The sequence below is a fragment of the Copadichromis virginalis genome, linkage group LG23, assembly GCF_057382275.1.
Source record: "Copadichromis virginalis isolate Kocher_CV1m ecotype Utaka linkage group LG23, C_Virginalis_male_GT1.1, whole genome shotgun sequence".
NCBI lineage: Eukaryota > Metazoa > Chordata > Actinopteri > Cichliformes > Cichlidae > Copadichromis > Copadichromis virginalis.
This window is the reverse complement of record NC_140639.1, coordinates 48,460,326-48,487,253: the sequence shown is the minus strand read 5'-3', so window position 1 is coordinate 48,487,253 and position 26,928 is coordinate 48,460,326. Positions and strand designations below refer to the sequence as shown.

The following is a 26,928-nucleotide window of genomic DNA, read 5'->3' as shown; positions in this document are numbered from 1 at the left end:
CTACCCTCAGGAGGACAGTGAGGCTGCAACTTTAACTCTGAAAACAGAAGCTGTGAGATGGACCTTTAAAAAGGTAAATCCTCACAAAGCTCCAGGCCCAGACGGCATCCCAGGCCGGCAACTCAGAGTGTGTGCAGACGAGCTGGCAGAGGTGTTCACCAACATCTTCAACCTCTCCCTGAGGCAGTCAGTGGTTCCCACGTCCCTCAAAGCATCCACCATCATTCCCGTTCCCAAAAAATCAGTGGTCTCCCTTCTGAATGACTACCGTCCTGTTGCACTGACATCCGTCATCATGAAGTGCCTGGAGCGGCTGGTCAAAGGTCACATCTGCTCCTCCCTCCCTGACACACTGGACCCTCTTCAGTTTGCCTATCGGACAAACAGAGCCACAGAGGATGCCATCGCCCTGGCAACGCACACCACCCTCACTCACCTGGAGAAAGGGAATACATATGCAAGGATGCTCTTCATCGACTACAGCTCGGCATTTAACACCATCATCCCCTCAAAACTTGCCACGAAGCTCGTCGACCTTGGGCTGGGAACACCGATCTGCAGATGGATTCTAAACTTCCTCACAAACAGGCCCCAGGTGGTGAGAGTTGGTAAGCACACCTCCTCATCGCTCATCCTAAACACAGGTACGCCACAGGGTTGTGTGCTTAGCCCCCTCCTATATTCCCTGTTCACACACGACTGTGTTGCTAAACACGAGTCCAACATCATCATCAAGTTTGCGGATGACACAACCATCATAGGCCTCATCACAGACAACGATGAGACGGCCTATAGAGAGGAGGTGATGGCGCTGTACGAGTGGTGTCTGGAAAATAACCTGACTCTCAACATCAGCAAAACTAGAGAAATGATAGTGGACTACCGGAAACGACCAGTCAGGGAACACCAGCCCATCCACATCAACGGTGTCAAGGTCGAAAGGGTCAGCAGCTTCAAATTCCTTGGAGTCAACATCACCGAGGACTTCTCCTGGACCCTTCACACAGACACTGCTATCAGGAAAGCTCGCCAGTGGCTTTACTTCCTGAGGAGGCTGAGGAAGTTTGGCATGCACGCCAACATCACCTCAAATTTTTACAGGTGTGCAATTGAGAGCTTGCTGACGAGCTGCATCACAGTTTGGTACGGAAGCTGCTCTGCCAGCAGCCGTAAATCGCTACAGAGGGTGGTGAAGGCAGCAGAGCACATCACTGGCACGAGGCTTCCTGCCATTCAGGACATTTATCTCCAGTGATGCCTCCGTAAAGCACACAGCATCATCAAGGACCACAGCCACCCAGCACATCAGCTGTTCTCCTTGTTACCATCTGGCAGACGTTACAGGAGTCTGTCTGCTCGGACTACAAGACTTAAAAACAGTTTTTACCACCAAGCCATACGACACCTCAACCACAACACTTAAACACACACAACACAGCACTCAGAAGCTACCCTGCAGCTTCACAAGTACTCTGTTTAATCTGCACTGGTCACTCCACTTTATTGTCATTGATATTTATATTTAAAAGTGCAATACTGTAATTTTCTGCTGTTCATTCCTGTGCAATATCCCATCTGCCCTCCCGTCATATTTCTTTTCAAGATTTTCTTATTTAATCACTAGTGTACATATATTTATATTTATAGATACATATATATTTAGTCATCTTTTCTCTTTTACCACGTCTCTCTAATATTTTGCTCCTTACTATTTTTCTATTTTCTTTATTATTTTATTTTATTTTATTATATTTTCTCCTACTGTATCATGCTGCTGAGTGACTGCTGCTCATCAAACACATTTCATTGCAATGTTGACCCTGTGCTAACTTGCATATGACAAATAAAACTGAAAACTGAAAACTGAAAACTAATGAGAGCTGCTGGAATCATCTCGAGCAGCAGGAAATCACTGATGTTGTTTCTAACCAAAGATATGGGACTGAGCTCCGCTGAGCTCCTTCTACTTTCATCCAGATAGAAACTGCTACAGTCTGCTGATTATTGCTTTGCCTCCATCACACGAGCTCTTTATCCTGTTCTTCACTCTCATTGGTTCTTTGTCTGCTTGTTTTTACAACAGTAGTCTTCTGATTGGTCAAAGGAGACAATCAGCTGTGACTAAATGTAGCTCCTACAGCAGTGATGGGAATAACTACTGAAGCTAATCCAGTATCAAAGCTCAGGAATCAGCAGCTCCCACCTCGTTTTCTTTCAACAACTATTTTTAGCTGCTGTGTTTTTGTGTTTCTGCAGACCTCAGACATCCTGCTGCTCTGGACAACTTTTTCATTCTTTTGTATCATTATTTTGCTTTTCTTTTATTATTATGTTATATGTATTAATATGTGAAACACTTATTCTTTGTGTTTTTGCTTTGCTCCTGTCAAACTGCTTTAATAAAATCTGCTGCAGTCTAAACTGTGGACGTTCCCTTTTTAACCCTTTGTGAAACAATAAAGGTTTAAATCTGAGTATTCATCTATGTTAGTGTTTAATGGGTCTGATAGGTTGCTTTGGCCTTTCCCAGTAATATCTTCCCTTGGAGTCTGTGGTCCAGGCTTCTAAAACCATCCCAGGTTAACAAGAACTACAATCTAGAGGAGAGCTGCCATAACAGGTGTGACTGATGAGATCTGACCTGCAAGGTTATTCAGGTTTGTTTGTATCAGGACAAGCAGGGAAGCCGCCTGGACGTCAAAGTAGTTAGAGCTGGGCGAGTGTCCTCACCCACATCGGCTTCACAACTCTGCATCATCTACTGAGTAAGACTCAGAGCATCAGAGATTAGAAGGTCTACAAAGAGCTGAACCAGACTTCCTGTATAAAGGTTTTAGTTCCACAGATCGACAGTGTCAGCACAACTAAAACGTGGAGACTGACCTCAGAGTTTCAATTTGATGTTGTGGATTCTCCAGAAGAACACACAGCTGCTTCACTCCTGAATCCTGAAGCTTGTGGTCTCTCAGGTCCACCTCTCTGGGATACGAAGGGTTGAGCTTCAGCACTGCTTCCAGATAATCACAGCTGATCTCTGACAAATCACAGCGCTCCAATCTGTATAGAGAATGAAAGATGTAAGTTTATTAGACAAAGTGCTTGAAATCATTCAGTGTTTCATCATCTGTTCAGAGCTGAAGAAGGTTCAGAATGTAGAAGTTTAGAAAATGGAAACTCCAAACAGCTGAAGCCAACAGGAAGCAGCTTCAAACAAACACAACAAGAGAAAAAACTCTGAATGTTTCACATTAAAGTCGTACATTTCTAACAAGAGTATTTTAAAGACAGCGTCACTGATGATCATCTTCTGCCCAGTAAAACTTTGGTTTTCCTCATGTGAGTGTTAATGATGCACAAAGACTGTGAGTGCAAAGAGGGAGCGAGGAGGATGACAGAGAGATGTTACAGGAGCATCAAGAACCCGGCGAGGAAATGAGCAGAAGGACTTTGGAGCCTGTTGGATTGAAGCTTTCACAGAGACGTGTTTGACTGGACACCACCAGGACAGACTTTTAATCCCAGGATTTGGATGAGCTTTCTGTCTTTATGGTCACAAATGATGCTGTAACTCTGTGAATGTCCTGGAACTGTCAGCAGTGTGGTTACGTCCTTTTGACCTGAGTTTCCACAGCTCTTATAACAGCAGTGTACATTCAGACTGAGACACGCTTCAGTCTGTATGGACCTGTTTCTGTAGCTGCCACCATCATTCTACGGTCGTGTCCAAATTCATGGGCTGCATCCTCCCGAGGACCCGGCCTTTGCGGTCTACGTGGGCTGGGTCCTCAGAAGGTCGGGTAGGCTGGAAATAAACGGCTGGGGAAATTGGACGGTCTAGCCTTCTGATTAGCGTCACCGCTGTCTCGGTGGAGTTTAATAAACTCAGCCGTCTGCTCCTTGCTATCTAAAATATAACAGGACACTGGCGTAAATTCTCGACCGTCTCATACTTCTGTTTAATCAGTTTTCTGTTTGACGTTTAGTCAGCTCTGTAAAGACCAAGGAGGAACCCACCTGGGGGATTAATAAAGTTTTATTTTATCTAATCTAATCTAATAACTTTAATCTCAGCCAAACCGATTTACTCACGAACAAACAAAACACTGAAAAAAGCCAAACAATAACATTTTGAGGTTGTCTAAGTGACTTATATATCACGTTTAACCTGAGTAGCGAAAGTCCGCGGTGATGTGAAAATGATGTGCCGGGAGTTGTGCCGTTCTCGGCGGCTTCAGTGACCCTCGAGCTCCCGGCGAGCTATCGAGCTGGTGGGTAGCAGACGTCTCCGAAAACGTCGAAGCACTTTTGGAAATATGCGGTATCTTGATAAACCGAGCAGATATTTGATGTTTACACAGCTACTTTCTCGCCTGAAAATATGTTAAAAGTTTATTTTGTGACCGAGAAAGATTAGTATGAGTAATTTTAAAACTTAGTAGCGGCCGCCATTGTTGGAAACTGGAGTTTGGCTGGGCCGCGCTATGAATTCTGGGATATGGTAGGCCACGAAGGACACACCCGACCCATCCTTCAAATTCGGGGAAAAAGGAGGACGCATTTGTTGGCTGCATTCGGAGGAGTCTACGAATTTGGACAGCCTTCGACGTGTCGCTGTGACGTAATCGGTCTACAAATGCGGCCTCAGGAGGATGCAGCCCATGAATTTGGACACGACCTACATGTTTGTACATCAGCTTATCAAATACTGTCTGCTGTCTTCATTTATTACTCTTCACCTGCTTCACTGTCACTGTGTGGGCGGAGCAGCCTGAGCCCCGCCCACACAGACACAGCTCCTCTCTGGAGCAAAACTTCTGCTTCATCTCCGCCTCTTTTCTTCATCCTCCACCTCTCTTTTCTCTTCTTCGGTGTTCTGCAGCCACAGAGCCTCACAGCCATTAGCACGCCCATACCTGAGCAGCTAGCATTACCCAGCATGCCGTGCAGCAGTGTCAGTTTGTAAATGTGCAAGAATTCCTGCTCCAAACTGTTTCACAGAGTGCTGTGTGCCGTGACCTTTGACCTGCTAAAGACAGTCAGCTGTGGATTATTCATTGTTGTGTCTGATACTTAGAACTGTGAGGAAGAAGCTACACAGTTAATCAGGGTCCCCTCTCTCTGAATCAGGAAAGGTGGGCAGGCCGCGTGTGGGCCGCGGGCCATACGTTGAGTATCACTGTTTGAAATGTGAACATTGTTCTGCTGCAGTCAATGGACTAAACCAGAGAAGAAGAAAACAGACTTTACCATGAAGATCCTCAGTGTGGATCAGTATAATATCAGCCTGATGTCTGCAGTTTAGTGTCAGCACAACTTTCACATCATATTCATCTCAGCACAACTAAAACATGCTGACTGACCTCAGAGTTTCAAATCGACATCGTGGATTCTCCCAAAAATCACACAGATGCTTCACTCCTGAACCCTTCAGGTTGCTGTAGGTTCCACTCAGGTCCACCTCTGTGGGATACGAGGGGTTGGACTTCAGTGCTGCTGCCAGATATTCAAGGCCAATATCTGACAAACCACAGCTCTTCAATCTGTATAAAGAATGAAAGATGTAAGTTTATTAGACAAAGTGCTTGAAATCATTCAGTGTTTCATCATCTGTTCAGAGCTGAAGAAGGTTCAGAATGTAGAAGTTTAGAAAATGGAAACTCCAAACAGCTGAAGCCAACAGGAAGCAGCTTCAAACAAACACAACAAGAGAAAAAACTCTGAATGTTTCACATTAAAGTCGAACATTTCTAACAAGAGTGTTTTAAAGACAGCGTCACTGATGATCATCTTCTGCTCAGTAAAACTGGTTTTCCTCATGTGAGTGTTAATGATGCACAAAGACTGTGAGTGCAAAGAGGGAGCGAGGAGGATGACACAGAGATGGTACAGGAGCATCAAGAACATTAAAGTCTGGCGGACCGCGCCATTCAGCTCGACCAGCTAACATGCTACCGTGCTGACAGAGTCATCGTCGCGGGAGGTAAGACCCGCGGGGGAGGACTTTGTGTTTACATCAATGATGCCTGGTGTCGCGATGCTGTTGCGGTCTGCAAACACTGCTCACCAGTGCTGGAGTTAATGGTTATTAAGTGCCGGCCATTCTATCTACCGAGGGAATATACAGCCATACTCCTGTGCGCTGTGTACATCCCTCCCTCCTCCAATGTCAACAACAGGAGCGAGGCACTGAATGAACTGTACCAGCACATCAGTGAGCAGCAGACAGCCCATCCTGATGCTTTTCTCATCCTGGCTGGGGATTTCAATCATGCAGACTTAAAGTGCGTGTTTCCAAAAATACAACAACACATAGACTTTCCAACAAGGGGAAATAACACACTGGACTTTGTTTACACCACCCAGAGAGGAGCTTACAAAGCTTTTCCCCTCCCCCACCTCGGCGCCTCAGACCATATCACTGTCATGCTAATGCCTGCTTACAGACCGCTCGTTAAAGTGACCAAACCGGTTCGTAAGCGGATACAAGTGTGGCCAGAGGGGTCTTCAGAGGCTCTACAGGACTGCTTCAATACTACAGACTGGAACATGTTTAAGCAGGCTGCCACCTATAACAACACCACTGACCTCCAGGAGTACGCAGAGACTGTTACTGCCTACATCAACAAGTGTATTGAGGATGTAACAGTCACGAAAACCATAACTGTCCGGGCCAATCAAAAACCATGGATGACAGGAGAGGTCTACAGGCTGCTGAAAGCTCGGAATGTTGCCTTCAGAGTTGGAGACGAGGCAAGCCTGAGGACAGCTAGGGCCAACCTTTCCCGTGGCATCAGAGAGGCTAAGAGACAGTACTCCAGGAAAATATCTCATCACTTCAAAGACAGCAGAGACTCACGGAGCCTGTGGCGGGGCATTCAGACCATCACAGATTACAAGCCCCCACCACAGACCTGTGATAGCACTATCCCCCTGCTGAACGAGCTGAACACTTTCTTTGCTCGCTTTGAAGTCCAAAACAGCACCACTGCACAGAAGACCCCACCCCCTCCTGGTGACCAGGTGATGACTCTGTCACCGGACAGCGTGAGGAGATCCCTCAGCAGGATCAATGCACATAAAGCTCCGGGTCCTGACAACATTCCTGGTCGTGCACTGAGAGACTGTGCAGTGGAACTCACTGATGTCTTCACAGACATCTTCAACATATCACTCATCCAGGCTGTCGTCCCCACATGTTTTAAAGCCACCACAATCATTCCGGTTCCAAAAAAGTCATCTCCCTCCTGCTTTAATGACTACCGTCCTGTTGCACTTACTCCCATCCTGATGAAGTGCTTCGAACGACTAGTCATGCAACACATCAAGACTGTCCTGCCCCCCTCCCTGGATCCCTTCCAGTTTGCCTATCGGCCCAACCGCTCAACCGATGATGCCATCTCCACTGCACTCCACTCGGCACTCACACACCTGGACAAAAATGACTCATATGTTCGAATGCTGTTCATAGACTTCAGTTCAGCATTCAACACTATAATCCCCCAACAGCTCATTCAAAAACTGGTCCAGCTGGGGCTCAACACCTCACTGTGCAACTGGCTGTTGGATTTCCTCACCGGAAGACCTCAAGCAGTACGGGTTGGCAGTAATACATCCAGCACCATCATTTTAAACACGGGGGCCCCGCAGGGATGTGTGCTGAGCCCCCTCCTCTTCACTCTGCTGACCCATGACTGCACCCCATCATACAGCTCCAACCTCTTCATCAAGTTTGCGGACGACACAACGGTGGTGGGTCTCATTAGCAACAGGGATGAGACCGACTACAGAAGTGAGGTGAGACGCCTGGCCACGTGGTGTGCTGACAACAATCTCTCTCTGAATGTGGAGAAGACGAAGGAGATTGTTGTGGACTTCAGGAGAATGCACACCCAACATGCTCCTCTGACCATTGACGGAGCGTCTGTGGAGAGAGTGAGCAGCACCAAGTTCTTGGGTGTGCACATCACAGAGGATCTCTCCTGGACGTACAACACCACAGCACTGGCCAAGAAATCACAGCAGCGTCTCTTCTTTCTCCGCAAACTAAGAAGAGCAGGAGCACCAGCCCCCATCATGTACACTTTCTACAGAGGCACCATCGAGAGCATCCTGTCGAGCTGCATCACTGTGTGGTTTGGAGCCTGCAATGCGTCCTGTCATAGAACCCTCCAACGCATAGTGAGAGCTGCAGAGAGGATCATTGGTGTCTCTCTCCCCTCCCTCCAGGACATTTACAGCACCCGTCTCACTAAAAAAGCCCTTTGCATAGCGGCTGATCCCACGCACCCAATGCAAAGCTTCTTCAAGCTGCTGCCGTCGGGGAGGAGACTGCGGAGTCTCCAGGCCAGGACCAGCAGACTGAAGGACAGCTTCATCCATCAGGCTGTCAGGAAGCTTAACTCCCTCCCGATTCTGCCCCCTCTCCCCTCTCTCCTCCACGGTCTCACTGAACTCTGTCACACACACACAAACACACACACTCTCTGACTCACTCACTGGCCTGCACCAGTTACCAGTCACTTTGTGGAGCATTGGACTGCCATTACCTCATAAGACTTTGTTGTTACACTTTCTCTTACCGTACATTACCAAATCTCCATTTGCACTATTTGCCTATTTGCACTACTCTGCCTGGTTTACACTCAATGTCACTTACCCATTATATTGTATATTATATAGCTTTCTTGTTATATGTAAAATTGTATTTATTTAAATTTTTACTTTTTAATTATTTTACTTGCATTTTTTAATCACTTTTATATTTAAATATATTTAAATGTTCATTTGCTATTTATCTAGGGAGTGAAGAGTAACGCAATTTCTATTCTCCGTATGTCCTGTACATGTGGCAGAATCGACAAATAAAGTTGACTTTGACTTTGACTTTGACTTTAAATGCCTCACTCCTAAATGACTGGCAGTTTTGTGAGTTCATACATACTGAACTAAATACTTACTTGGAGTTGAACACAACTCCGAAAATATCGCCTTTAACCCTCTGGGATTGCACCAAGGCATACATTAGAGGTCGCATAATATCATTTGCAAGTGCCAGGAAGAAAAGAAAAGAGGCTAGGCAGTGTGAATTGGAGGCCAAAATAAAACACCTAGATCAACAACACAAAAAAGCACAGACAGCCAATTTGCTTTCCGATCTTAAAATGTTACGTAGTGATCTTAATAGTTTAATAAACGAGAAAATTGAGGGCAATTTCAGATTCATTAAACAAAAGTACTATGAACAGGGTAGTAGGGCTAGTAGATTGCTGGCAATAAGACTCAGGAAACAGCAAACTTGTAATATGGTCCAAAAGTTGAAGTCAGATCAAACCCTGATTACTAAACCAGTTGTTTTGCCAATTTTTCAAGCCATTATATAAAAATTCAGATACATGTAAAGATAACAATACACTATCTGATTTCTTAGAAAAGATCAATTTAAAAACACTGCCAGAATCTGTAGCAAAGGAGTTAGATGAACCAATTTGAGAACAAGAAATTTTACAGGTGATTTCAAACCTTAAAACTAAAAACAGTCCTGGCCCTGATGGTTTTATTAACGAATTCTATAAAAAAACTTAAGGACAAAGTCGCACCCTTATTACTGAAAGCTTACCACTGCGCTCTGGAGACTGGGACTATGGCGCCGTCCTGGAACGATGCTACAATTGTCGTAATCCATAAAGAGGGCAAGGACCCCACAAACTGTCAATCATACAGGCCAGTCTCATTACTTAATACTGATTCACACATTCTCACCACGATTTTAGCCAAAAGAGTTAGTAAAATTATTACACAGGTTATAAATCCAGACCAAACGGGGTTCATTGCAGGAAGGCACCATGGGGACAATGTTCGTAGATTGTTGAACTTAATGTCCTTGTACAAGACCAAACAAGAAGAAACAATGATTCTGTCTCTTGATGCGCAAAAAGCATTCGACAGGGTTTCCTGGCAGTACTTGGGCCATACACTTGAAAGATTCAAATTTGGGCCAAACTTAATTAAGAGGATACAGATTCTTTATTCCAACCCAATGGCGGCTGTACGGGTAAATGGAACAATATCAGCCAGATTTCCACTGGAACGTGGGCGTAGACAAGGATGCTCACTGTCGCCCCTGCTGTTCGATATAAGTATTGAGCCTCTGGCGCAGTTGATTAGAGAAGAACATGAAATTCAGGGCCTTTCAATTAATGGAGAACAGCATAAATTGTCCATCTATGCAGACGATGTACTTTTATACATTTCAAATCCTGCAGTCAGTTTACCTCATTTAAGAGAAATTATTACGGTTCCCTCTCTGGTTACAAAGTTAATATTGACAAAACATTGGCAATGGATATAGGAGGAAACATTTCACTAACATTCAAGGAGCGATGTGGCTTTAAATGGCCAAACGAAGGTATCAAGTATTTAGGAATTCAAATTCCTCACTCATTATCAGACTTGTTTAAAGTAAATTATGAAGTTATAGTTGCAAAAATAAAAAAAGATTTAGAGCGATGGACAGTCCTGCCTCTGTCTTTCTTGGGTCGGATCGAGAGTATACGTATGAATGTATTGCCAAGACTTCTAGACCTTTTTCAAATGCTGCCTATAAACATTCCCAACTCTACATTTGATAATTTAGATAAACTTTTTTCCAAATTTATATGGCAAGGCAAACGCCCAAGGATCAAGTTCCAAAGATTAAAACTGTCAAACCTGCAGGGGGGATTGGCTGTTCCAAATCTGAAATATTATTTCCGGGCAGCTCAGATGAGACCCCTGACTGTATGGGTGCGGGATTTGTCTGAAACTCAGTGGCTAAACATTGAGAAGACAATGTGCGAAAGATCATTGGAATCCCTGCTTTGTTCTAACATTTCAATTAAAAATGTGCATATGGGGGAACGGACGAGGGTCACACTAAAGATTTGGCGTAGAATCAAACAATCATTTGGTCTTCCAAAAGAAATTTCAATGTTATCAAGCCTCTCCTCCCTGCAGGGTTTTTCTCCTATTGTGGAAGACTCTGGCTTCAGAGCATGGTCAAATAGCGGGCTTCATAAACTTTGTCATGTTGTGAGGAATGGGCACCTGAGCTCATTTGAACAGTTGAGGTCAGTTTCGGCTTCCTTCTTCTGACTTTTTTAGATTTCTGCAGCTAAGAAGCTTTTTGACAAAACATAAAGAATGGAGGCAAGTTTTGGAGCCCTCACCCATTGAGGAAATATTTCTAAAAATATTTCAAAGTAATTCCTCCCCAAAATTAATCAGTCATTTTTATAACACATTTATGAGTTTCAATACAAATGCAACTTTGGATATTAAGGCAAGGTGGGAAGCTGAGACTGGCACTCAAATCTCAGAGGACACCTGGGAAGAGGTGTTCGGTGAAGCCCATCTGGTGACTAATTCTGGGCTGTGGAGAGAATTTAAATGGAAGGTGGTCATGAGATATTTTAGAACCCCAGAGATAATTGCCAAAATGAAGCCTACAAATCCTGACACCTGCTGGCGAAATTGTGGTACTTCTTTAGGAACCCACTCACATATATTCTGGTCATGCCCAAAAATCTGCTCACTTTGGAATGACATATTTAAAGTTCTCAGTACAGTTTTCCAACAACCATTAACAAAAGACCAACAGTTAGCCCTTTTAGGAGTCTTACCAAATGGTTTTTCGGGAAACAATAAAACGTATCTCTTAAGAATCTTACAGCAGCACTAAAGTGTATCACTATTAAATGGCTGAATCTTGACCCACCTTCATATAATATGTGGATTGATAAAGCAAGAGAAATTTACCAGATGGAGGAAATAACATCTGCTCTGCGGATTCAGAGAGAATTGTTTACTGAGCGTTGGCGACCCATACATGCTTTACTGTTTCAATAATTTAGCATAGGTCTGTTTCGTTTTGTCCATTTACGGCTAAGTTTGTCACATGTTATTTAATATTACATAAAGTTTTTGTTTTGTTTTGTTTTGTTTTTGTTGTTGTCTGTTTGTTTGTTTGCTTGGGTTTTGTTTTGTGCTTCCTAATTGCAGTTCTTATTTTAATCTACATTTCTGCATTGCGGTTCCTGTAACTGTCCTACTTGTGAACATCGACAAGTACAAGTTGCAATGTTGTAAATTATAATAAAAATTGAGTTAAAAAAAAAAAAGATGAACATTAAAGTTGTACATTTCTCATAAAAACAGGACAAAGACTTGAAAAAGTCGTGTTTTTCCTTCCAGGAACCACATGGCTTCACTTTTAAAGGTGAAGTGTGACAGAAATGGACATATTTGAAGTCCAACACCTTTTTCCAGTCACATTATTAAAGCAGACAAACTACAAGCTCATTTTCATTCCAACAAGTCATCTTCTGACCTGGACTAACAACACTGGTCTCTATGTGCAGCTGGCTGTGAGACCAGTGCTCAGGGAGCGTCTACAAAGTGCAACACTGAAAGAACATCACACACTCATTTGCTTCCAGCACTTTCACACAAACATCTACTGTCATTATTGTCACCAAACTCTGTGGATCCTTTATTGCAAATTCAAATGGGATCAAATGGTCAGACAAAAGAGGGTTATGAGGAAATATGATGAAATGTTGTGTATTAGCAGCAAGTTATTGAATCTTTTTCCTCAGAAACCAAACAAAATGATTGACAAACATGTTTTTACAAACTCAGTGTTGGACTTGGATCAGCAGGATAAGCTGATGTTTAAAGGCATTTGAGTCTCGCTGTATGAGAGTCCAGTTCTTACTCAATATTTATGGATGATGTTCTTTCAGTGTTGCACTTTGTAGACGCTCCCTGAGCCTCACAGCCAGCTGCACATGGACCAGCTGACATTACCCAGCATTAGAGGCGGCTGTAAAAAATTCATGTTCCCATTTAAATGGTTTTAATTTGAATAAAACGATGTTGATTCATTCAATCCTGAATCGATGTTTAATATAAATGTATTTTGCCAGAATCTCAGGTTAAAGCTCACAAACTATTTCAACAAGCAGCAAACAGCTAAAACAGTAAATGAGAGCAGCTAAACACACAAAGATGGAAACACAGAGCGTGGATCGTTCACTCCACGGCACGTACACGGACACGCCGTCGGGGCTGAAAGTGGACAGCTCACAGATCCTGAAGCTGCAGGTTTCATCTGTCTCCAACCAAAACTGAGTGAAGCAGCAGCAAAAGAAGATCCAAACTCTGCTTCACGTTTGATCAATATGCTCATGAATTCTCTCTGACTTTGGCTGTTCCTGCCTGCACAGCTCTCTCTCTCTCAGTGTACTCCAAGAACAGCTTCAAACATCTGTTTCTGCATCATTCACTGTTTATTAGCCACCAGTCTGCTGTTGTGTAATAATGAAAGAAGTCGATGCTTCAGTGCGTTGAATTGTGTTACACAAAGAAAAGCAAAGTTTTCACGTTGTTCAGGCAGAATCGAGCGTTGAAGAATGAATTCACACGTCAATAAACATTTTCAAGCAGGACAATGAAAGCAGGAAATACCCCAAACTGCCATTTCTCATTCTACAACTTCAACAACTGCACATGAATTATACTTCATACACAGACCCACAGTCTCTGATTGCTCTGAAATCTCACTGACAGCCAATAGAAATAAAGAAAAGTCCAGACTGACAGTCTCTGTGGGGTTAGGCAGTGAACTGCTCACGCTGCGTTCAAGTGCATCACAAACTATTGGAATTGGATCCAACTTTGTGAAGCAGATTTCTTCTCAGCTGCTGCTTTGAACATTTCCTCATGAACTGTATTAAACTCTGTAAATGAACTGAGAACTATTTCTACATTTGAAACTATGGATTCATTTTCCCGTTCACTTCTGTACGTTAGTGTATAAATGAATGTTAGACTGGGCTCCATGGAAACACTTGGACTGGTCTCAGCTGCCTTCTTTCTGTAGTCCTTTCTCTTCTCCAGCTTCTGTTTGAAATCCTCTCACAGAGCCTGAAACCTGCTTTGCTGTCATGTTTGGGCCTGTGTTCCTCTGCTTTAACACAAACCTCACCACAGCAGCTGTGTGGGTCGTCTCTGTAGCAGCCCGACAGCTTCTGATACATGAACATCGTCACAGCTCCTAACTTCACCTTTATTAGCTTTGACATTCATGTCTTTCTTTTCTCTGTCTGTTTCCACACAAGCTCAAAGTCTCTGCAGCCTGAAATATAGAAACACAACAACAGCTGCAGTCAGTGAACTCACCTCAGAGTCTCCAGTCGACAGTTTGGACTCTCCAGTCCAGCACACAGAAGCTTCACTGCTGAATCCTGCAGCTTGTTGTTACTAATGTCCAGCTCTGTCAGATGGGAGGGGATGGACTTCAGGGCCGAGGCCACAACTTCACAGTGAGTCTCTGAGAGTCCACAGTCAGCCAGTCTGTGATCATAGAAAATACAAAATGTGTTATTATAAAAGCAGAAAGTCTGCATTATAAACACAGACTGAATGTATATGAAGACAAAACAGAGTGAGGTCATAATCTGATGAACATCTGCTCTTCACATCTGTGCTTCAGCTCCTCTTACTGTGTTTGACATGACACAACGATTGAGTCTCTCTCAGACCTGCAGACTTTTAATGAGAATCTTTGTTTGGCTTTAATCTGCAGATGAAGGAGGAAGATGGTGTCACATTTAGGCTTCCATAATGTCCACAGTCTGTCACTGAGATCTGATCCAGAGTCAGAGTGAAGACACACATGTGGACTGTTTCCTGTCTTGAATCCAGGACATTTTGAATGAGCTCAGCTCAGTGAAGAGTTCCAGCTGGAAAGACGATCTCTGTTTGCTACCTGCTGCTGTCAGGTACGACTGTTCACGTCCACACGCAGGAAAAATCTGCTGACTGTCACCAAACGGAGCAGAAATGTCATCACTGGACAATAATGATGAATGAACTCAGAGCTGCTGATATCACATCTGATTTCAGGGGAACTAAACTAAAAAGGAACAAATAGAAACAACCATCATGACTCTGTTTGACCTTCAGATCAGAAACTATGGTTCAGAACAGCAGCAGGATTTCAGGCACTGTCACATCCTCAACATCCATATTCCAAATGCTCTTCCTGACAGGACACTCTTTGTTCCCACTCAGGGAGTTTCCATGTGTACAAATCATTTCTGAATCTCAGTAGACTGGGAGGTTTTTCCATCTCATGAATCTCTTTCCTAACATCAAACTAGATAAATCAAACAAAGGAACTGGAGTCTGTCTAATTTCTGACCCCAGTAAAGTTTGTACTGGGATACCCCGACATACTCTCTCTCCATCTGCTCCCACAGCCTCATATTCACAGCTGGCCCTTCTCTCAGCATCCACACTCAGGGTGGGGGCGGGGTCAACACCAGTCAAAACCATTGCTTTGGCCTTATGGCCATTTTATTAGTGTTCGTTTCTGAGTAACAAGCAGGACTACGCACAGGTGTTTGGACATGTGTGGACCCGACCTACACTTAAACTTCTTAAATCCTCTGTTTCTGTGTCACCAGCTACACTTTTAATATTAATGTATTCACTCCGACATTTTTGGGGAGCGGTCAGAGCTCGTACACTGCAGACAAACATGTCTCCCAGCACACAGCTGACTGTCAACTCTCTGAGATTGGATATGATTCATTTAGATTATATCTGTAAGGTGAAGTTTATCTCGGTGTTTATTTGTTCCTGAGGAAGTCAGCTCGGCTCAGATTAAACTTTAATAACTGAACAATTTCAATGAACCTTAACGCCTCCCTGGAGCATATATGGAACTGAATCAGTCACTTTTCTTTATTTCCTCATGTTCATATGTGACATACATGTTTTAACCATTAATCTGGAATTAAACTGACATTTAATATATTTTAAGGAGGAAGAGAAATTTCACCAGAGGATGTTGATGCTGTTCATGGAGACTGAAGACAGAATGATTTATCTGTCTTAATATTTCTGCTGCTCTTTCCTCAGGTGTAAAAATATTTTAACTGTTGGTTTTAATTCAAAATCAATGGTTAAAATGTTAAAATACCAACAAACTTGTGGCGTTAGTGTTGATATTCTGTGAGTTACTTAAAGAGATCACACAGGTACAGGACATATTTTATGTTCAGGTTTATGCATGTTTGCGGTGAGATGTGCATGTAGTGGGCTGTTATGTTGTAAACTGTGTGGATGTGTTTGGGAACAGAAAGATTATTTTACTGCATAAAACGGCGCTGATCAGCTGTTTCTGCCGCTGATACACTCGGCCGGTGAACCACCTGACTCACACAGGCTCTCCTCCTCCACAGTCCTCGTTTATGAAGAGCTTTACAAACACACCATCACGGCTAACAGCTGGATTCTCCCGTTTCAGTGCCAAACAGCCACTTCCTGCTACAGACAGTAAAGTGGACAGTTCGGCGCTAAACATGTTTTTAAAACTTTAAGCTCTTATTTGTTAAAGCCAGCTTCACAGACAGATCTGTGTCAGTGTTTTAGAGCAGGGCTCAGTGGTGTAAACCAGCCTTTATATGTGTTTCATCTCCATTTTTACATTAAACTGAACCAAAACACTGAAACCTTCACCTGATATGTCTGTGCAGGTTCTCATCATACAGTCATGGTAATCTAAGGAGCCTGGAAAGAAAAGTGACTTCTTTAAGTTTCTTGAAGACGTTTCATCTCTCGAAACCTCTGCTGATAATCACCCACACCCTTTTTCACAGCTTGGCTGATGTGATGAGCCACATGATCAATAGTTGGTCAGCGACCCTCTTAAGGGACACTCCCACTAGGATTAAAATCTGGGACTCTCCACTTTTTGGTTTTAGAAGTGAAGAAGCTGAATGTTCGGATTAAACATCTTCAAGAAACTTAAAGCAGTGCACTCGCTTTTCTTTCTAAGCGGCCTTTCTTAGATCACCTGATATAACCTGAGTAAATTATGTCGAGTGTCAGCGGGGTTTGAAAACTCTGCAGCATGACCCGGGTGTTGCTGGTGGCATCATGAGCTTAGACCCCTCAGTCAGCTCGGTCTAAAGTCATCGTCAGCACTAACAGGTACAAATAGGCTCTAACAAGACAAACTGACCCGACATTTAAAGAGTGCCCACTACAGTCTCAGCTAAAACATATGTGCAACGCCAAGGACTGTACACTGGACTCCATTTCAGTGCAAAATAATAAAACAAAGTAAATCCATCCAATCTCCTCTGCCTGTCCTTATCATCAATAAAAACAATTAATAAAACAGAAAATCATAGAAACAGTCATCTTTGTTATTGCATCATCACACATCAGTTCCCAGTAACTAGTCAGAATGAGACGTTGTTTTCATCTTTCTCACACTCATCTCACTCCCCGGTCACAACAGGTGGTGACTTTAACAGGTGTTACAACCTGGCTCAAAGCTGCAAAAGAGGGCGGAGACTGAAAACAGAGACTGGTTTCATTTTGAAGTACTTAATAACCTCGGCTAAAGATGAAAACAGACAGCGTGACAGGGTCTGACAACGAGTGGTGGCGTCGTCCTAGCCGACCTCGGCAGTTATTCACACGCCATGACCAAAAACTCCTGCAGTGTGACAGCAGACAGAGGAGGAGTCACAGAGGAGCGTAACAGCTGTGACAGATGCAACAGGAGGACGAGCTCCACCAGTAAACACACTGTGAAGACAGGAAAGCAGTCACGAGTGATGTTGGTCCTGTTTTTATCTCCACTAAAACCTCTCTAACGTCACATGTAACAGAACACAGACACGTCTGATTATCAGGGACCACGACCCACATCTTTGCCTCACTATGTTTATAAGAAGAGACTGAAAATAATGATTCTCCCAACACATCACCAACACTTTTATGGCAAACAGATAATAGTGAGTGACAAGAGGTGAACTGTTTCATATGCAGTTATCAGGGTAAATACATTTAAACCAAAGACACTGGAAGAGTAAAGGAAAGGAACTGAAGGTGACAATTCAAGAAGCTCAACAGAAGTCAAATGTAACATGATCAAGATTCCCTGTTAAAAACAGATATGTACAGTATAATAGTAGACTACACTAATAATAGTGTATAGTATAGTAGTATACTATATGAAGTCTACACCGCCACGTCCTTAAAATTCAGCGAAATTAAGGACGCATTTGAGGGCTGCATTTCAAGCAGCGACCTTCGTCCCGTCGCTGTGATGTAATTGGCCTTAAAATGCGTCCTTTAAGGCTGCAGACCCTGAATTGGGATACAGCCAGAGTCTCGTCTCTGTTTTCACAGAGGATGTGGTTCTGTTGGCTTCATCAGGTGATGGCCTCCAGCTCACAGTGGAGCTGTTCTCAGCAGAGTGTGAAGCCGTGTGAATGAGGATCAGCATCTGAGGCCATGGTCCTCAGCTGGGAAAGGGTGGAGTGCCCACTCTGGGTCAGAGACGTTCCTGCCCCAGGTGGAGGAGTCTGAGTATCTCAGGGTCGTGTAAAGAAGGGGGAGGGGAGCAGGAATCAACAGACAGACCGTTGCTGCGGTAACAGTGAGGTGGACACTGTACCGGTCTGTCGTGGTGAAGAGAGAGAGCTGAGCCTGACAGCGAAGCTCTCAATTTACCGGTCGATCTACGTCCCTGCCCTCACCTATGGTCACGAGCTGTGGGCAGTGACTGGAAGAACCAGATCGTGGTTACAAGTGGGGCAAATACATTTTCTCTGAAGGGTAGCTGGTGTCTCCCTTGGAGACGGGGTGAGGAGAATCCCCTTCACAAAAACTAATCAAGTGAACAAGACTCTCCAGGAGGGAAACATTTAAATATCCAAGTCCACCATAAAGAGAAAACTGCATGAAGGTAAACACAGATGGTGCATTACAATTCATTGCATGTGTTTTACATGAAGAATGGAGGATATACCGTCCACTTTCACTCTGTCTTTAGCAGCAAGTGGCTCTTTGTTGTTTGGCTAGCTGCACTGAAACAGGAGAATCCAGCTGTTAGCCGTAATGTTGGTGTTTGTAAAGCACTTTATAACCAAGGACTGTGTTTTTAATTTAAAGATTAAACTGTTAACCGACACTGATCAATGATGTAATGATCACATCTGGACTCACCGAGCCTTTCTGCAGTTCCTCACAGCTGGAATCAGTCTCAGTCGTCCCTCCTTTGAAGCTTTGTACTTCTGCAGGTCAAACTCATCCAGAACCTCCTCTGACATCTGCAGCATGAAGGCCAGAGCTGAGCAGTGGATCATAGAGAGGTCCTTTGACCTTTTCTTTGACTTCAGGAACTCTTGGATCTCCTGATGTACTGAGAGGTCGTTCATCTCCATCAGACAGTGGAAGATGTTGATGTTTCTGTCAGGACAGGAATTAAACTTCTTGTTATTCTTCAGGTTCTTGATGACTCTCTGGATGGTTTCTGGACTGTTCTCTGTCTGACCCAGCAGACCTCCTAAGAGTCTCTGGTTGGACTCCAGACAGAGGCCATGAAGGAAGCGGACAAACAGGTCCAGGTGGCCATTTTTACTCTGGAGGGATTTCTCCATGGCTCGTTTAAGGAAATCATTCAGAGATGACTCTTTGTATTTTTTTTCCCAGGAAGTCCTTCAGCACCTCTGACTTCCTGTTGGTGAAACAGTGGAACATGTAGACTGCAGCCAGAAACTCCTGGATGCTCAGATGAACAAAGCAGTAGACTGGTTTCTGGAAGATCACACACTCTCTTTTGAAGATCTCTGTACAAACTCCTGAGTACACCGAGGCCTCTGTCACATCCAGACCACACTGCTCCAGGTCTTCTTGGTAGAACATGATGTTTCCTTTCTCCAGATGTTCAAACGCCAGCCTCCCCAGCTTCAGAAGAACTTCCCTGTCAGCCTCCGTCAGCTCCTGTGGACTCGTCTCATGTCCCTCGTGGTACTTGTTCTTCTTCCTCTTTGTCTGAACCAGCAGGAAGTGTGAGTACATGTCAGTCAGGGTCTTGGGCAGCTCTCCTCTCTGCTCTGTAGTCAACATGTGCTCCAGAACTGTAGCAGTGATCCAGCAGAAGACTGGGATTCTACACATGATGTGGAGGCTCCTGGATGTCTTCATGTGGGAGATGATTCTGCTGGACAGCTCTTCATCACTGAATCTCCTCCTGAAGTACTCCTCCTTCTGGGCGTCAGTGAAGCCTCGTACTTCTGTTAGCCTGTCAACACATGTAGGAGGGATCTGATTGGCCGCTGCAGGTCGGGAAGTTATCCAGACGAGAGCCGAGGGAAGCAGATTCCCCTGGATGAGGTTTGTCAGCAGCTGGCTGACTGATGACTTCTGTGTGACATCAGACAGCAGCTTCCTGTTGGTGAAATCCAATGAAAGTCTGCTTTCATCCAGGCCGTCAAAGATGAACAAAAGCTGAGAGACAGCCAGCTTCTCTGCTGTGACCTTCTGTAATGTTGGATGGAAAACATGGAGCAGCTCCAGAAGACTGTACTGCTCCTCTCTGATCAGGTTCAGCTCCCTGAATGAAAGCAGAACCACCACACTGACATGTTGGTTCTCCAAGCCCTCTGCCCAGTCCAGAGTGAACTTCTGCACTGAGAAGGTTTTTCCAACACCAGCCACGCCGTTGGTCAGAACCACTCTGATGGGTCTCTGTTGGTCAGGTAAGGCTTTAAAGATGTCCTGGCACCTGATTGGAGTGTCATGGAGGGCGTCCATCTTGGAAGCTGTCTCCAGCTGCCTCACCTCATGTTGGCTATGAACCTCTTCACTCTGTCCCTCTGTGATGTAGAGCTCAGTGTAGATCCTGTTGAGGAGGGTTCTACTTCCTGTTTCATCACTTCCTTCAGTCACACGTTCACATCTCCTCCTCAGACTGATCTTATGTTCATCTAAAACCTCCTGCAGACCAACATCTGCTGAAAGAAAGAAAAACAGAAAGAAAACTCTTCAATGTCTGAACAACAACAAGAAGTCCAGTTTTCAGAAATGAGTCCATCAGCAGACAGATGTTCAGTCTTACTTTGTACACAGCTGCTCTGACTGGCTGTCTGCAGTCCAGCTCTGCTTCTGGATCTTTCTCCACACTGGGGACAGGACCAGTCTCCTGATGAAGCAGACTGGTCCCAGTATGAGGAGATGCACTGTCTGCAGAACCAGTGTCCACAGCTGGTAGAGACTGGATCCTTCAGGACGTCCTGACACAAAGCACAGCAGGACAGCTGCTCCTCCTCACAGACACCACTCCTCTTCCTCTTCCTCCCTCTGTGAACACATTTCTTTATCACTAAAATCATTGACTGTCAGTGACAAACATCCAGATTTGATGACACTGTGCAGAAGCTCTGATGGTCACAGAGAAAAGTCAAAGTGGAGAAACTTGTGTTTGAGTTCAGAATCCAAGTTTCCTTTGCTGTTCCTGCCTGTCTTATTAAACACAGAGTGATCAGCCTACAAACTCCACAGTAAAAGCCTTCATCACAGAGCTGATTATGTCCTTCACTGGATGTACTGGAAGTTTGGGATCCATCACTTTCAACTGACCTTTGACCTCCTCTAAAAACTGTTGTGGAGCAGCGGTGTCACATTCAGAGCTTTCAGCTTTATTTTGAAAGAGTTCAGTCATCAGGAAGTGAACTTCTGGGTTCTGATTTCCTTTCTATTATTTTACAGAAGTGAAGAAGAAGAACTAAAAGCTTTGAAATGATCTGAGTGATATTTTTGAACATTGCCACCAAATTGAGTTCAGCCTCCAGCAGTAACTTTGTTTCATGATGCCTCCCTGATGATGTGATGTTTGATTACAAACCTGTTTATGTGTTAGACATTAATCACATGAACACAGGCAGAAAAAAGAAGCCAATGAAACAAATGACAGAAACGTGTTCATTCACTGCCATGATCCATATTTGATATGTACAGATGTTTGTAAAGAACACGTGTGCAGCGCTTTGTTCTGAGGATCTGCTGTCAGCACACAGTGCAGCAATAACTACAACCACACGTTTCTGTAGATCCTGAACATCAGCCTGGAGGAATCTGACCTCAGGTCTGCACACAGAGGAGCTTCACCTCTGGGATGATGCTGGCTTCAGCTCCTTCTACAATCAGGCAGAAGCTTCTGCACCATCAGGACACAAACAGAGAGGAGCTTCTATCCTCAGACCATCCAAGTCCTAAATCAGAACATGCTCCCCTCATAGCATCACCATCAGGGTTTAAACAGGACCTTACATCATGTTCTTGTCTCACTGTCATATTTCAGATCATACCTGATTCATTATGACGTCACACGCTGCTACACTGATCCTGCTGCTTCATTACTGCTGATATTACTCTGCTCACTCTGTTCAGTTACTCTGTTTACATCACTTTGCTCATTTGCTTTGTTCTGCTTGCACTGCTCTGTCAGTACATGCTGTGCTAATGTGGCACAAAGCACTTTAACATTACATCTGCACAATGTTTCATTATTTCATTTAATGATTGTTTCTAATGTTTTGTCCAGTCACAGGAGCAGCTCAGCACATTTCACTGTGTTGTACGTGTATGACGATGCCTGTGACAAATAAACAGCCTCGGACTCTTCAATCTTCTGCATTTCTTTGGAGATCAGCTCAGTGGCCTGTTGAGACCATCTTTCTATTTCTGATGACTCAGTTCAGATTATTATCCTGATACTTTCTTTTAAAATGTGATGAAATCATTTATCTGATGTTCTGACACAAATACACCAAAACAATCCCAAACAGCACAAACCACCACGTTACACACAGTGTAATAAAAATACAGGCAACTACAAATAAAAACACTTTAAAAATATAAACTAAAATTACAAAGTGGTCACAGAATTTCAAACACCCGTAAATGAGTCAGCAGCTCTCTTACATGGTCAGCTGAGCTCCATGATTGAAGAACATTGTTGCTGCAGGTTCATGACTGAAATATGGAGGATATTCTTTGGACCAGTCACTCCTCACAGACACACAGCTGGATACTGGAGACTGTGACCTCTGACCTCTGCAAACACAAACACATCACATGAATTACTGATTAATCTCTGTTTAAAATCTTTTAAGCAGCTGCAAACACACAAACTGGATGATGTGATGGTTTCTGTCAGTAATAGTTGTCTCAGATTAGAGTACAGACGGCTGCAGAGACGTTCACAGCAACAGAGAAGAAATCATTACCTTGGATTGCATTACTACTACGATTGATACTAGCATTATCGTACCCGGACCACCATTAGGAATCATTTATGATGTCACTGGTAGAACACATTTATAGAAACAACCTTTGAACTCTGAGTCAGCAGCTCTCTTACATGGTCAGCTGAGCTCCATGATTGAAGAACATTGTTGCTGCAGGTTCATGACTGAAGACTGGAGGAAGTCTTTCTTTGGACCGGTCACTCCTCACAGACACACAGCTGGATGCTGGAGACTGTGACCTCTGACCTCTGCAAACACAACCACATTGCATTCATTTCACATCAATTAGTACACCACAAAAGGCATGCAAGAAACACAGTATGAAGGCAAACTTCTGGCTTCAATAACATTCAACAGGTCAGGTGGAAACTTTTCTCAGATTTGATTCATGTTTTTATAGAACGATCCAGCTAAAAAAAATATACCATTAGGTCAGGGGTCAGCAACCTTCAGGACCCAAAGAGCCATTTGGAGCCAGTTTCCACGCAAAAGAAAACACTGGGAGCCACAAATACTTTTTGACATCTAGAATGAAGATAACACTGTATATACTGTTTTTTACCTTTATGCTTTGTGTGAACAACTAAGGTGTGTTGCTTATGAAATCCATGAAGTGCTACAGAGAAAATTACAGGTTATTTATGTAATAACCTCTTACATGGTCGGCTGAGCTCCATGATTGAAGAACATTGTTGCTGCAGGTTCATGACTGAAGTGTGGAGGATTTTCTCTGGACCAGTCACTCCTCACAGACACACAGCTGGATGCTGGAGACTGTGACCTCTGACCTCTGCAAACACAAACATCAATAACTGATCAGTTCTCTCTGACAGCCATATGATCAGCTGATCCCTCTGTGATATTGTGTCTGCCTCATAACGCTGACAGGTCAGCCAATCATCAGCCAGTTTTTTCTGTCTCTGAATGAACTCAGTTTGTTCTCAGCTCTTCTCTGATTCTGCTGCACTGACTTCACTTAAACTTACAGAGTTCAGATCTTAGCAAGAAAACAAGTCAATAAAAATCAAACTCAGATCAAACAGTTTGAACCAATCACAGATCAATGATTCTGTCATGGTTATGTTGAAATGACTAATAAAGTTAGTAGTGTTCTTACATTATTGCTGCAGGTCCATGACTGTAAGGTGGAGGTGTTTGTGTAACCCCGTCACTCCTCACAGACACACAGCTGGATGCTGCAGATGCTGCTCCGTCCTCTTCCTCCATCTTCTTGATGTCAGGGTGGAGTTAGTCTGAGAGGTAAACACACACACTCAGAGGTGCTGTTGTACTGGAAGCATCACACTGACGGCTTTCTAATGTTGGAGCTTTGGCCCTAAAGTCCAAACCAGTTATTTTAGAGGCTCAAAGTCTTTAAAAAACACCAAAACCATCACATTATTTAATAAGTACATGATCAGGTGGATGAAGGAACTCAGTGTGTTTGGGATCATCATCATGGTGAGGAGCCCACATGTTACGGCTCCTTTGGAGAGAAGCTGAGGATCACTGCAGGAAGTGAGCTCATGAAACCAAACTGCTGTTTGTGAGCAGGATGACTCTGTTATTGGACCTGCTCTGTGTTCTACATATGATCAATACTTCAAATATCTGTAAACATCTCATCTTATATTTGTTGCACTTGGTCACATCTGTGTTTAAAAGTAGATTTTTAATGTCACTGAGAGTTCTTTTCTACCTTTATTGATTTATTTTGGAATAAATTAAATATAAAGGTGCCAAAAACTGCCTGCAGCTTCTGCTCTGTGACAGGAAACTACTGTCAGGCTCAAAATGACTTCAGATTATTCATCACAGAGTGTTTATAGATCACAGGACACGTTACAGTTTTACTGTCGATGTTTTAGTTTAAAAGAATGACGTGATAAGATCTTACTGTGAATCTGCGCGCTCATTGGCTAATACCCTGAGACTGACAGGTGGTTATCCAATCAGCGTGCGGCCTCACACGGACATAAAACTCTTAAAGTTTGTTTTTGAAGGGATTTTCAGATCAGACCTGATGTTTCTGCCTACAGCCTGTTTACCGATATAATCAATATTAGATATCAGAGCAACAGAAACCTCGGTGATCAGGACGCCGGCACTGAGAACAGGAAGTGGCTCAAACGTCGCACTTTCATAAAGGCTGTATCCCAATTCAGGGTCTGTAGCCTTAAAGGCTGCATTTTAAGGCCGATTACGTCACAGTGGCGCACCGAAGGCTTTCCCAATTCAAAGGCTGCTCGAAATGCGTCCTTCACAAAGATGTCTAAAATATGTTCTCCTTCATTTCTGTCAAACAAAGCTGTGTGAAACGTTTCCAGCTGTTAGTATCATGGTTGCTAGGCAACCGGGGCAGCGCGACGGAGGCTAGACCGCCCATTTCACAAGCCTCGTACTTCCGGCCTTAGCGGTCCTTGAGTACGTGGCCCTTGAGGATCGTTGAGGCTGCAGAACCTGAATTGTACAGAGCCCCTCTGATGACATGGCCCAAAAATAAATAAATTGTGGCCACAAAATACTATTTCGTGCCCTCGAAATACTATTTTCGAGGGCACGAAATAGGTATAACGTGCGCATGAAATGCTAATTTGTGGGCATGAAATGGGTATAACGTGGCAACATCATATTGATACAATTCCTGGACAGCTGCGTAGAGACACAAGCATGAGAGTAGGCTAAACCTATACACCGTGGACAGAGACGGTATGAGTGAGTTTTATTTTAGGCTGGGAATGAGCTACAATGCATTTTGAAAAGCCTGCAATGCAAGGAACCATTATTACGGAGAGACATTTAAACAGGATACTGAGAGCCCAGTTGCTTTACAGGGCCTGGACGCCGGGATAGATTTTATTGTCAACCAACTGCAAGGGCCTGGGAAGGATCACGGTTATTGGTCAAGTGTTTCGTGCCCACAAATTAGCATTTCGTGCGCACGAAGTAGTATTTTGTGGCCACAATTGATTTATTTTTTGGACCATGTCATCAGAGGGGCTCCGAAGAATTGGGATACAGCCTCTGAGATAGAAAGTGTGCGACCGTGAACTCGACTCTCTTTATGACACATACACACACAGACACACACACAGACACTTGTTTTCAGATTTTAGTGAGGACACCAAAAAGCCTCAAAAATATCCTCAAACTCGTGAGGACGGCCATTTTGTGGGACTCTATTAACCCACATAGTAGCATACCAACTCTTTGTCCTCACAAACATGTCTAAACAGGTACACACACACACACACAGACACACACACAAACAGGTTTGTCAGGTTCCTCGGCTCGTTCTCTGCGTTCAGTCCATTGAAGGTGATTATTGAGCCAATCACAGCTACAGAGCTCACTGTGACTCTTCTTCTCTCTACAGTCACACAAACAAACACACTCAGAGACTCTGACAGCAAAACTACAACAATGTGGTGTTAACACTCACCCTGCCTCAGCTCCACCGTCCTCCTGCTGCTCTGACGGAGGCTCAGCTGTTTCTCTTCCTGTTCCCACCTGCTCGGGTGGCTCCTCCCCTCTGCAGTTACAGGAAATCAGGTGTGTGTGTCTCTTGTTGAGACTGGTTCTTCCTGCTCTCTATCATCACATTGGGTGTTTCCAAATTCAGGGAGAGGATGCTTCGAATGCCACATTTGTAGGAAATTGTATCACATGGACGCGACGAAGGCTGTTCAAATTTGAAGTCTTCCAAATGCGTCCTTCATTTCCCTGAATTTGAAGGATGGGTCAGGTGTGTCCTTTGTGGCCCAACATATCCCAG

The 26,928-nt window shown here is 43.9% G+C and overlaps 1 protein-coding gene and 1 pseudogene across 2 annotated transcripts in view; both read right to left on the bottom strand.

Annotated features, from left to right (window-relative positions):
- Window positions 1-19,502, bottom strand: part of LOC146682006 (NACHT, LRR and PYD domains-containing protein 14-like) — a 63,503-nt gene extending 44,001 nt beyond the window's left edge. Inside the window, exons 1-2 of the mRNA XM_085448493.1 lie at window positions 19,069-19,502; window positions 14,218-14,391 (exon numbers count right to left, since the gene is read on the bottom strand). Of these exons, the coding sequence (XP_085304619.1) occupies window positions 14,218-14,391; window positions 19,069-19,502 (608 nt within the window). The remainder of the gene's footprint in view (window positions 1-14,217; window positions 14,392-19,068) is intronic.
- Window positions 1-26,704, bottom strand: part of LOC146682005 (NLR family CARD domain-containing protein 3-like) — a 239,129-nt pseudogene extending 212,425 nt beyond the window's left edge. Inside the window, exon 1 of the transcript XR_014917953.1 lies at window positions 26,596-26,704. The product of XR_014917953.1 is annotated as an NLR family CARD domain-containing protein 3-like (transcript). The remainder of the gene's footprint in view (window positions 1-26,595) is intronic.
- Window positions 26,705-26,928: the final 224 nt, after the last annotated feature.